Genomic DNA, 12688 nt, shown 5'->3' with positions numbered 1-12688 from the left:
ATCATGTTTGATGATTCCAGTTGCGTACCTGCTGCAGCCAGGCCATGTGGTTGTTCAGCTTCCCCTCCTGCAGAAAGGTGCGTAGATCTGCTGAGATGTTGAGCCACACACGGGCATAGTGTGTCACATTGCCCACGAAAGCAAACGTCTCGTTGGCCTGTGAGGGGTGGCAGAGCGAGAGCACGTTAGGTAGCCTGCTACACAGTGACACTATGCTACTACCCTCATGTTTTTTACCCTGTTCCTCCAGCCCTCATTACCTGCCAGATGACCCCCCTGGCCCTCATTACCCGCCAGCCGACCTCCTTGGTTCTCATTACCCGCCAGCCGATCCCCCAGACCCTCATTACCCAACAGCTGACCCCCCGACCCTCATTACCCACCAGCCGACCTCCTTGGTCCTCATTGCCAGCCAGCCGATCCCCCAGACCCTCATTACCCAACAGCTGACCTCCCTGGCCCATATTACCTACCAGCTGACCCCCCGACCCTCATTACCCGCCAGCCGAGCCCCCAGACCCTCATTACCCACCAGCCGACCTCCCTGGCCCTCATTACCTGCCAGCCGAACCCCCCGACCCTCATTACCCACCAGCCGAACCCCCAGACCCTCATTACCCACCAGCTGACCTCCCTCGTCCTCATTACCTGCCAGTCCAGCCCCCAGACCCTCATTACCCGCCAGCCGACCCCCCAGACCCTCATTACCCGCCAGCCGACCCCCCAGACCCTTGTTACCCGCCAACTGACCTCCCCAGACCCTCATTACCCAACAGCTGACCCCCCCCCCATCCCTCATTACTCTCTACCTGGTTTCCATTTCTATTTGCTGATTCCTATCGGCCTGCTTTTCCTCCTAAGTTCCACATCTGTCTCACATTTCCGGCAAAGCACCAGTGAACCCTTATAGGTTTTGGAAATAGTTGCTACTGAAGCAGGCCATCAAAAATGCCTGCCAGGCTGGTGTGTTCCCCACGCACTCTGTCCCTGCTGACATACAGACCCACTGCATGATCTGATTGATATCTTGTGATCAGTTCCCAGCATGCACCAGCATGGGTGTGGCTGACAGAGAGGGGTTTGGCAGTTTAAAATGAGTACGGTGAGCACAGAATCTGAAAACACGAGTCATTTAATGATCCTGCTTTTTCCTTATACACAGCAGGGAGTACAGGGCAGCACTCACCTTCTGGATGACTTTGTCAACCTGTGAGCCAATCGGGGAATAGAGGATCTTGGGATTTGTAGTCATCAGGTGCACCAGAAGGCCCAGGTTCCGCTGCTCTTTACTGGTGAAGCCCAGCGAACTCATGTTGCCCCGTTTCAAAGCTTCAGGTTTGATGATTCTGTCAAAAGAGACAGTTTGTTCAGGATTAACACCTGATATAGGGAGCAAAAGCCCACCTTGGCCACATAATCCCACAAGCGCGATTATAGAATTAAAGGTGGGGGACATAAGAGGAACCATAATTCATACAGAGGGGCCAACTATAGGATTATCCAATGATATGCTTTGAATCAATGAGTGACAGGAGATGGGCCACTCCAGGGGCCAATCAGTTTTCAGCTTAGGCCAGTGCCCTTGTGCCCCGCCCCTGAAAATGCCCCTTTCCACCCCCATACCCGTTATTCCCACACAATATGGGCTGTAGTCTGGCACACAAGGAAGGGGCCACTCTAGGGACCAATCAGCTTTTAGCTTAGGCCAATGCCCTTGTGCCCTGCCCCTGAATACACCCCACGTACCTGTTATTCCCACACAATATGGGCTGTAGTCCTGCCCACAGCTGCACAAATGCAGAGAACTGAGAGCGTGGGTTCTCCTCCTCTGTGTCGCCCCCTGCAGGCCCATTGGCGTCCTCGTTGGGTACGTCAGTGGCATTCGGGCCCCAGGAAGTGGCATTAGGGCTCCAGGTGGTGGTGTTGGCTGGCAGCGGGGCCTGGTGCCCGGCGCAGGCCCCTTTGGGCAGCAGACGAGCCAGGCCTGACAGCAGGTCCACGTCCCGCAGCAGCCGCTCCACATCAGCCAGGTCCTTCAGCAGGGCGCCCAGGTGGGAGGGCACCCCGGACGTGTTCACCTGTTCCAGGCGCAACTGTAGGGGGACGATAGTGAGGAGGTGATGGTGAGGCGGACGATGGTGAGGGGGACGATGGTGAGGGGGATGATGGTGAGGGGGACGATGGTGAGGGGGGGTGATGGTGAGGGGGGTGAGGGTAAAGCTAACACAGCAGCAGCATCTCCATCCAGGGGAGATTCTTGATTTTTTTTTTAAATGGGGCATAAGAGGGACCAAAATTCATACAGAGGGGCCAACCTTATCATTAGTGTTTTAAATAGGTGAGCACTCTGCTAGCCAATCAGCTTTCAGCTGTGCCCAATGGCCCCACCCCAGTATTTGCTCTTCAAAAAGCGGAAAAGCATCAATGACAGGAAGAGCAACAAGTGCACCCAAACGGGAGCTATAATGGAAGTAGCATCAACAGGCTTCAACAGGATCCACAGGAGCAGCAGGATCAACAATGTCAATAACAGCATCGATAAAAACAGCTAGGACATCAACATGGATTTAGCTTAGCCACACGAGGCTAACTTAAGATACAATTGGGAGTATTGATCTGTCATGGCCTGTCCTCCTCCTCCTGCTGAGCTCTGTCCCAAACACCTCCACCCACGGTACCTTCTCCATGACGGCCCGAGTGTCGATCTGCTCCCTCAGCTCCTGGCTGATCTGGCTGAAACGACGCGTCCGCAGGCCCTCCCCTCCACTGCACACTGCGCTGCGATATGCCTGCAGCGCCGCCTGCTGCTTCTCGGGGACCAACAGGATCTTGGTGAGCTCGCTGCTCCCACCCCTCCCGCAGGTCAGCACTTCCAGCATGCTGCCAGTGAGAATAACCCCCTGAAGGGAGATAGGTGTCACTGCGGCATCACCATAACACAGTCAGCAAAGTCACAGAACCAGGGCATGTGGGCCGGCTTACCTCCATCTCCTGGAGGTCCTGCAGGTCATAGCTCTTGCCCTCTGTCCCCCCACCGAGGCCCAGTGCCTGGGACATCAGCCTGAGCAGGGCCTGCCGATGGGCCGCTTTACTGGGCTCCTGCAGGGCCTTGTGAATCAGCCCCCCCTCCAGGCTTCTCCAGCCTTCAATCAGCTGTTCCTGCACCAGCAGATAGATCCTCAGGTCAAGGGTGAATGACATAATGTGCATGCAAAGCACAGCTAATACAGAGAAGTGCAGTGCGATCACCAGTGCACACATACAAGGGCTGTAACACAGAGATGCAATGTAGCTTGTGGGTATACACAATATAGCACTAATGAAGAGTCACTGTGTGAATTACCGCTGAAGCACTAATGAAGAGTCACTGTGTGAATTACCGCTGAAGCACTAATGAAGAGTCACTGTGTGAATTACCGCTGAAGCACTAATGAAGAGTCACTGTGTGAATTACCCCTGAAGCACTAATGAAGAGTCACTGTGTGAATTATCCCTGAAGCACTAATGAAGAGGTATTGTGTGAATTATAGCTGAAGCACTAAGAGTCACTGTGTGAATTATAGCTGAAGCACTAATGAAGAGTCACTGTGTGAATTACCGCTGAAGCACTAATGAAGAGTCACTGTATGAATTATAGCTGAAGCACTAATGAAGAGTCACTGTGTGAATAATAGCTGAAGCACTAATGAAGAGTCACTGTGTGAATTACCGCTGAAGTACTAATGAAGAGTCACTGTGTGAATTATAGCTGAAGCACTAATGAAGAGTCACTGTGTGAATTATAGCTGAAGCACTAATGAGGAGTCACTGTGTTAATTATAGCTGAAGCACTAATGAAGAGTCACTGTGTGAATTATAGCTGAAGCACTAATGAAGAGTCACTGTGTGAATTACCGCTGAAGCACTAATGAAGAGTCACTGTGTGAATTATAGCTGAAGCACTAATGAAGAGTCACTGTGTGAATTATAGCTGAAGCACTAATGAAGAGTCACTGTGTAAATTATAGCTGAAGCACTAATGAAGAGTCACTGTGTGAATTATAGCTGAAGCACTAATGAAGAGTCACTGTGTGAATTATAGCTGAAGCACTAATGAAGAGGCACTGTGTGAATTATCAGTGAAGCAGTGAAACAAAGAAGTCCAGTTTAAACTGCCAGTGTGTATATACCTACTGTGCATCCTTAGTCACTAATGCACATTATTCAGCTCGTCACTATTTTTCCACATTTAATAGGGTCGCAGCCTGGATATTATCTTAAACTGGAAGTGATATTTGTGAGCCACACGCACCTTACCAGTGTAGCCACAAAAAATAAAAATGAGAAGCTACACATTAGATTAAGAAAAAGTCAATATCATCATTTATCATCAAGTATTCATCCCTCCTTCAACCCCCTCCCCCATGCCCAGCAGCAAGTTGAAGTGACCTGGGGGGGGTCTCTCTACCTTGGTGCTGCTCTTGCTGTTTTCCCCAGACTCTCTATTATCTCTGCTACTATCACTAAGATGCTCCTCCATCTCCATTTTCAGCCTGTTTATTAGAGAGACCCCAACATGCTGTACGGGCCAAGCAGGACTTATATGTATAGAAGAAACAACAACAGCTGAGCCGCTACCTTCTTAGCACGGTGAAATGAATCAAGAAATTGTGTGGCTCTTGGGGTTACGGGGGAATTTTGAGCTTGGGGGTACTAGGGGCATGAGTACTTCCCAAAAGCACCCGTTTCTCTTATTAGAATTTCAGTAATGAGAGGGTCTGTTTCAGTGTGATGAAGGGAAGGCCTCCGCCTCAGCCTCCGCCTCAGCCTCCGCCTCCGCCTCAGCCGCCGCCTCAGCCGTAGCCGCCGCGTCAGCCTCCGCCTCCGCCTCAGCCGCCGCCTCAGCCGCCGCCTCAGCCGCCGCCTCCGCCTCAGCCTCCGCCTCCGCCTCAGCCTCAGCCTCAGCCGCCGCCTCAGCCTCAGCCTCCGCCTCAGCCTCCGCCTCTGCCTCCGCCTCAGCCTCAGCCTCCGCCTCCGCCTCAGCCTCAGCCTCAGCCGCCGCCTCCGCCTCCGCCTCAGCCACAGCCTCAGCCGCCGCCTCCGCCTCCGCCTCAGCCTCAGCCACAGCCTCAGCCGCCGCCTCAGCCTCCGCCTCCGCCTCCGCCTCCGCCTCAGCCTCAGCCTCAGCCGCCGCCTCAGCTTCAGCCTCCGCCTCAGCCTCCGCCTCAGCCTCTGCCTCCGCCTCTGCCTCTGCCTCAGCCTCAGCCTCAGCCTCCGCCTCCGCCTCCGCCTCCGCCTCCGCCTCCGCCTCAGCCTCAGCACGGTTTGTGGTCAGATGTTTTATGCAACATGCATTTATTGAGAAAGTGGAGTCACTCCCTGTAACAACTTGGGGTTAAGCTCAGATGCCAAATGGTTAAAGCACTCTGCCAACTCTAGGATCTGAACCAGTGACCTTCAGATTATAGATACACTGTACTACCTCACTGAGCTACACCATGAATGCCATTTTCCTGTAGCTACCAGATAGACCCCCACCTCATCTATATCCATCCATCCATCCATCCAGTTTCCAAACCGCTTATCCTACTGGGTCGCGGGGGGTCTGGAGCCTATCCTGGAAGCAATGGGCACGAGGCAGGGAACAGCCCAGGATGGGGGGCCAGCCCATCGCAGGGCACACTCACACACCATTCACTCAGGCATGCACTCCTATGGGCAATTTAGAAGCTCCAATTAGCCTCAGCATGTTTTTGGACTGTGAGGGGAAACCGGAGTACCCAGAGGAAACCCCACGACGACATGGGGAGAACATGCAAACTCCACACACATGTGACCCAGGTGGAGACTCGAACCCAGGACCCAGAGGTGTGAGGCAACAGTGCTAACCACTGCACCACCATGCCACCTCCGGCTTCATCTATATATACAGTACATATGATTGCAGACCCCCCCACAGCTGCTCTGATGCCCCCCCATCAGTCTTTTTATATCCCCCGCTGACACTCAGGTCCCACCGTGACCACCTCACCTCCAATTGGAGCACTTTCTCCCCCGGGCCAGCCCCCACCCCCTGCAGCCAGGCCCCAGTATGGGGTCCTGGCCCAGGGTACGAGCCAAACAGGAGGTTATAGACCTGGGAAAGATGGAGAGAGGCGTAAAAGGAACAGGCTGAGGAAGAGAATGCAGCTGCTGCTCCCAGGGGCCATTCTGTGGGTTCTTTAAGGAGGCCGGCATAATTCATACAGAGGGGCCAACATTAACATCAGCCAATGATAAGCTTTGAATCGCTGGGAGGGAACACTCAGGGGCCCTGTGGCCCCGCCCATGTACACAGCCCAGGGTATTTCTAGATCTGTGGAAAGACAGCAAAAGACATGGGGGGGGGGGGGGGGGGTTCGGGGGGCACCAGGAAGAATATGGGAAAGGAAGACATGGACGCTAACGGCAGATGTGACAGATGTGACTGACCTCCTTGAGATTGACGTGGGAGGAGAGCAGCAGGCCGGCTGTGTCATTGGGAAGCGACAGGTTTCCCACCAGGAACTGCAGGAATGCAGACTGGTTCCTCATCACGCTGCCCAGGGTGAATCCTTCCGGGTCAGAGGGTCACGGGGGGGGTGGAGATAAAAGAATGATATACAGTTTGTCTGTCGGATTCCAGTTCACCTCAAGGGCAACATGAAGATGCTCTTATGTAATGACATGACCAGGCACGGTGCTTCACACCAAGCGACCTGGTAGCTGGGACCGGTTCCGCTTTGAACCATCTGATCTGTCAAAAGTCCAAATCGTTTACTTTAGCACAAACTGTTAGCCCTAGTCCCTCATCCTAAAGCAACCTGAGCTGGGAGGCGCAACGTACACAAGGGAAAGTGCCGATGCAGGCGGCGTCCCATAGGAGGCGCTGTCGAGTGCTATAAGGCATAGCTGGAGACCCCCACTTGGAGGCAGCTAAAAATAACCAGCCCCCCTGAGAATCTGCAGGGTGAAGACAGCTGGGAGGCATCAAACTGTCCTGCTGAGCATGTCTTGCTCTGGGGGGGGCACCCCTGTACCCTCTGTCCTTGGCTGCCCCATTCGGGAGGATGGCAGGATGTAACGCTCTGTACAGTATATCTTCTGGGGACACCTCACCTTCAGCCTGCTTTCTCTCTACATGAAATCCGAGCGCCTCATTCTCTCCCAGCCCAACCATAAATCAAAGGTTCACCATTAAAACACAAAGTTAAAGGGCAGGTACTTTGTGTGTTGAACTTTTAAGAAGCTAATATTGTGCAGGACTGGGCAGCAGCTGTATTTTCCTGCTTTTGGTGAAATTTGGAATGTAAGGAGTAACATTCACACCGTTCTAATGTTATGCTTATTTGCAGGGTTATCGGAAACACAGCCGGCCATGAGTTCTGTACAGACACTGTGTCACGTTTCCTACAAAATCACATATTACTATCCACAAATGGACACACACACAGACACACACACACACAGATGGACACACACACAAACACGCACACACACACACAAATGGACACACACACAGACATACACACACACACACACACACACACACACACACACACAGATGGACACACACACAGACACACACACACACACAGATGGACACACACACACACACACACAGATGGACACACACACACACACATAGATGGACACACACACAGACACACACACACACACAAATGGACACACACACACACACAGATGGACACACACACACACACACACACATAGATGGACACACACACAGACACACACACACACAAATGGACACACACACACACACAGATGGACACACACACACACACACACACAGATGGACACAAACACAGACACACACACACAAATGGACACACACACAGACACACAGATGGACACACACAGACACACACACACACACACACACAAATGGACACACACACACACACAGATGGACACACACACACACACACACACACAGATGGACACAAACACAGACACACACACACAAATGGACACACACACACACACACAGATGGACACACACACACACACAGATGGACACACACACAGACACACACACACAAATGGACACACACACAGACACACAGATGGACACACACAGACACACAGACACACACACACACACACACAAATGGACACACACACAGACACACACACACACACAGATAGACACACACACACACACAAATGGACACACACACACACACAGATAGACACACACACACACACAAATGGACACACACACAGACACACACACACACAGATGGACACACACACAGACACACACACACACAGATGGACACACACACAGATGGACACACACACAGACACAGACACACACACACACAGATGGACACACACACAGACACACACACACACACACAGACACACACACACACACACAGACACACCACGGCTGCTGTTGAAGTGGGTCTCCAAGGGCCCCGGCTCTGAGCTCAGACCCTCTAGATGGTGCTGAAGCGACTCCAGCTCCTCCCCCAGACCGGGCCGGTCGGCTGCAAACAGGTGATTCTGCTCCACCACCTCACTGATCCGCTCTAGCAACTGTGTCACCCTGATGAAGAGCGAGAGAGAGAGAGAGAGAGGACTGGGGAGGTGAGTGGGGTGTGGACGTGATGATGTCATTTCCCTTACTGCTAATGCCACTGACATCATCACAGTACGTTCTCATAGCGCTTATGTTGGGTTAAATAAGCTATGATGGTCTTTCCATCAAACCATCATGGGGCTGCTTAACTCCGAGCCCATTCACACCGCCATCACCACACCACAGTCACACCCACGAGTGTTACCACTGTACATGGGTCATACACACCGTATGTGTAACTGTCACTGCATCCTGCAGCAATAGTTGCTGTATTACATCTGTACATTCTGCTTATTGATCTGAACTGGTGACCTTCAGATCGCAGGAACGATGTCCAATCGTACTGAGCCTCACAGCACCCCCCAGGGCAGATATTCTGTTCTTCTAAATCGCACACTATCTATTACTGCTATGATGCATATTTACTGTTTTGTATGCTGGTATCCATAGACTTATATATCAGCTCCGTCCAACAAGTGAGGATGTAATTCGATCTGGACGGATCTCAATCATTATAGGGAAGAGGTCAAATGTTGTAAGATACAATATCACGCACATTTAACTAAAGCTGTACATGGACAGTGCACTTGGCTTGTTTTGGTTCTTGTCACATTCCGCACACGTGGCGAAACACATCCACTAATGTCCTTCTGCTTCTGAAGGTCCGCGGTAAACGTATTACGGCTGTTATGAGACGGCTGTTACTCCACAGCACACAAGTCGACAGATGACTGTACTTCCAGTTGGCACCATTGTTTTTATCAGTCACTGCTGTTATGCACTTTTCATACAAGTCAATCGATTGATTGTGCTCTACAAGGTAATTCGCTTTGACGATTCAATGTGACACTTTTCAAAGTGAACTGGGCAGGACGGTTTGGGGGGGGGGGTGTGATTTAGGATGTCTCACGTGGAGTTCTTGTACTGTAGGAAGCCGAACTCGTCCCGCTGGCCATCAGGACACAGCGACTGCATGATGGGGATGATTCCAGCTGAGGTCAGCGGGGCGGCGCTGTAGAACGCTGGGGAGAAAGAGGGGTGGGCCGGGTGGGAAGAGGGGGTACAGGTACAAGGGAAAGCACAGAGGAGGAGAAACAGGGCAGGAGGGAGAACAGAGGATGATAAAGGGGAAAAAAGATAGAGAAGAGGAAGAGGAATAAGGAAAACCATCAGAAATCAGAGAGGAGACAGAGAAGGTGTGCATTTTCCAACAGGATCATGACACAGATTCAGGGGCTATTGATCGCGAGAGCGGCCGGGACTTCCTGTCCTGTCACGAGTGCGATAAACCGGCTCTTCTGCTGCCGAAAGACTCCAAAAAAGCTCAATCCTGCTTGTTTTGGCAGTTGTGGGAAAAAGGGAAACGAAGAATCACTTCTCAAATGCAAAATGACGCACCAGTCACCGACTGGCCTGGATTTGTGCTAGTGATTAAAAGGCTAACTGCAGTGAATGCCACTGGTGATTAAAAGGCTAACTGCAGTGAATGCCACTGGTGATTAAAAGGCTAACTGCAGTGAATGCCACTGGTGATTTCTCTCCTTTAGAAAAAACGATGCGTTTATTGAAATCACGTTTGCATTTTGATATTTTCTTCTCTTACCAAATTCTCGTTGAGTCACCAGAGGAGCCAAAGTGTGATTTTATTACAGGATAGTGAAAAGAACCTCAAAAGATTTGGATATGACAGAAATTATTTGCTATGATGTGTCAGAGATGAGCACAGATGTCAATGCTAACAGCAGGCCAGGATTCTGTGCTGCTGCATCTTACAATAACCGAACAAACACTAAATAAACACAATAAATTATTCAGTGCCAGCTGGCAGGTGTAGCCGAAATTTGCGAATGACGTAGGCTCTCAGAATCGGGAATTTTCACGCAGATGGGGGTGTCCCAAGATGGCAGTGTTTGACATCTGTCAACCCACAGTCCCGGACGTGAAAGCGGAGTTAGGGATCAGGGGATGAGCCGACGACGGATAAGCGGGTCAGATGACCGGAGGACAGGAAAATCAGAATGTGAGTCACGTCAGTATCAGACCTGTGTGATGGAGGGGGTGGGGTGGGGTGTTGAGATGTCAGGGTCAAAAGCAGCACACGGTTAATTGCCTGTAAACAGGAGTCAGGAAATAGAATTGGCGTCCTTGTTTTTGAAAGCTTCCCGCCCGCAGGGGCAGTTACAGGGTGCCTCCCATCGACAGAGGTGTTTACAGGGTGGCCTCCCACCTACAGAGGCAGTTACAGGCTGCCTCTGGCCCACAGAGACGGTTACAGGGTGGCCTACCTGCTGTGGAGGCAGTTACAGGCTGCCTCTGGCCCACAGAGACGCTTACAGGATGCCTCCCATCAACAAAGGCAGTTACAGGGTGGCCTCCCACCTACAGAGGCAGTTACAGGCTGCCTCTGGCCCACAGAGACGGTTACAGGCTGCCTCTAGCCCACAGAGGCGGTTACAGGGTGGCCTACAAACTGCGGAGGCAGTTGCCACCCATCGGCAGAGGAGTCTGTGAGGCTGCCTGAACCTCCCATGCTTGGTGGATTATTCAAAGCATCCTGCTTGCTGGGCCCATAATGCATTTCAAGCGTGGGGAGGCAAAGACCAGGTGGCCCCACCTGCATATTTTTTATAATACACTGGTATCCAAAGCAACGTACAACTGACAGCAGAACCAGCCAATCCCGTGAGCAATTGGGGGTTGAGGGCTTTGCTGAAAGGCCCGGTCGTGACATCACCCTGCTGACTCTTAGACATGAACTAGCAACCTTCTGACCACAGACACGACGCCCTAAGCTTCTGAGTCACACAGCACCTCCAAAGTTTTCCTTCAGAAGTCGGGTATGTGTTCTGGGCCAGAAGTGTTTGGGCAACAACAGGGTGTCATGGGACAGGAGGTGTGGGAATGCAGTGACAATAGGCGGCGGCCGAGTGGGTGGATGGAAAACTGTGTGAGAGGCTGACAATGGGGAGGAAGGAAAGAAGGAAAGACGAGAGGCTTTCGGCGAACTTACAGACTGGACCGGCATGCAGTGGGAGCAAAGTGTAGAGAGAAAGATGCGGCGAGAAAGAGAAATAGAGAGAGTGTGGGAGTGAGAGAGAGAGAGAGAGAGAAAGAGAGGGAGAACAAAACAAATGGGGTGATTTGTTTGCAGATTCAAAAAAAGAACAAATTCAAAGAAATGACAAATGACATACAAACAGGAAATGACAACTGCAGCCATGGAAACTATCAAGAGAACCAGTAACAACAGCGGATTGACATATGAAGTGCAGACTAAGCCCTACAGACTGTGCTGCAGCTTTCGCGTTGCGAGGCGCACAGCTCTGTGTAATGACAGCTGCCAGGACACCCATGAAAGCGGGAAATGGTGATGGAACATGAGGTGGCAGACAGGAAGCCATCAGTCCCCAAGTGGCAGAGCTGGTGTCCTTGTCGTTTCTTCAAGGGCCCCATAGACAGATATGGACAGATCATCGTGATCATGTGGATGCACTGGTCACTGTTAGCCACTAGGTGGCACTAGAGAGGACCTGGGATACCGAAGCTGATAGGCCTCTTACATTAAGCCATGGAGCCGCCGCAGGCTCCAGTCCCTCTTAGCCCTTCTGTCAGATGCTGTCTCTCCCACAAGCTTGCAAACAGCCAACCCCTCCACTGCCCTGCTCTTCCTCTTAACTCTGATCCCATTGCCCTACCCTTCCTGTCCTACCTTCCTTCACAGGGATGGCCGGCTTCTTCTGCCTCAGGCCCAACAGGATGAAGAAGAGGACCAGGGGTATGAAGATCTCGAAGGCCAACACCCACTGCGGAGAAAAAAAGCAGACTGGACTGAAGAAAAAAGAAAAATGAACACACACACACATAAGAAATTCACATGAAACATGCTATGAAACAGGAAAATGAACACATTCAGAAATAACACACACAAACCATATCAGCGGCTTATACGACTTTTATTATTGTCCCTGCATCTGAAATGGTCACATTCTATTGTTGGAGTCACGTTTCATGGTGCAATGCATGAATTTTGAACTTCATTCTCATACGGATGTTTGTCCTGAAGGTGACAGGCCACTCATG

At 51.6% G+C, this 12688-nt stretch overlaps 1 protein-coding gene across 1 annotated transcript in view; it reads right to left on the bottom strand.

Annotated features, from left to right (window-relative positions):
* Window positions 1–12688, bottom strand: part of abca2 (ATP-binding cassette, sub-family A (ABC1), member 2) — a 67605-nt gene that overhangs the window by 27765 nt on the left and 27152 nt on the right. Inside the window, 10 exon segments of the mRNA XM_048977596.1 lie at window positions 29–157; window positions 1187–1346; window positions 1747–2093; window positions 2679–2900; window positions 2983–3159; window positions 6011–6115; window positions 6451–6572; window positions 8412–8575; window positions 9519–9630; window positions 12318–12411. Coding sequence (XP_048833553.1) covers window positions 29–157; window positions 1187–1346; window positions 1747–2093; window positions 2679–2900; window positions 2983–3159; window positions 6011–6115; window positions 6451–6572; window positions 8412–8575; window positions 9519–9630; window positions 12318–12411 — 1632 coding nt within the window.

Source organism: Brienomyrus brachyistius, chromosome 2, assembly GCF_023856365.1.
Source record: "Brienomyrus brachyistius isolate T26 chromosome 2, BBRACH_0.4, whole genome shotgun sequence".
NCBI lineage: Eukaryota > Metazoa > Chordata > Actinopteri > Osteoglossiformes > Mormyridae > Brienomyrus > Brienomyrus brachyistius.
The sequence above is the reverse complement of the archived record's forward strand: the minus strand, read 5'-3'. Positions and strand labels throughout refer to the sequence as shown.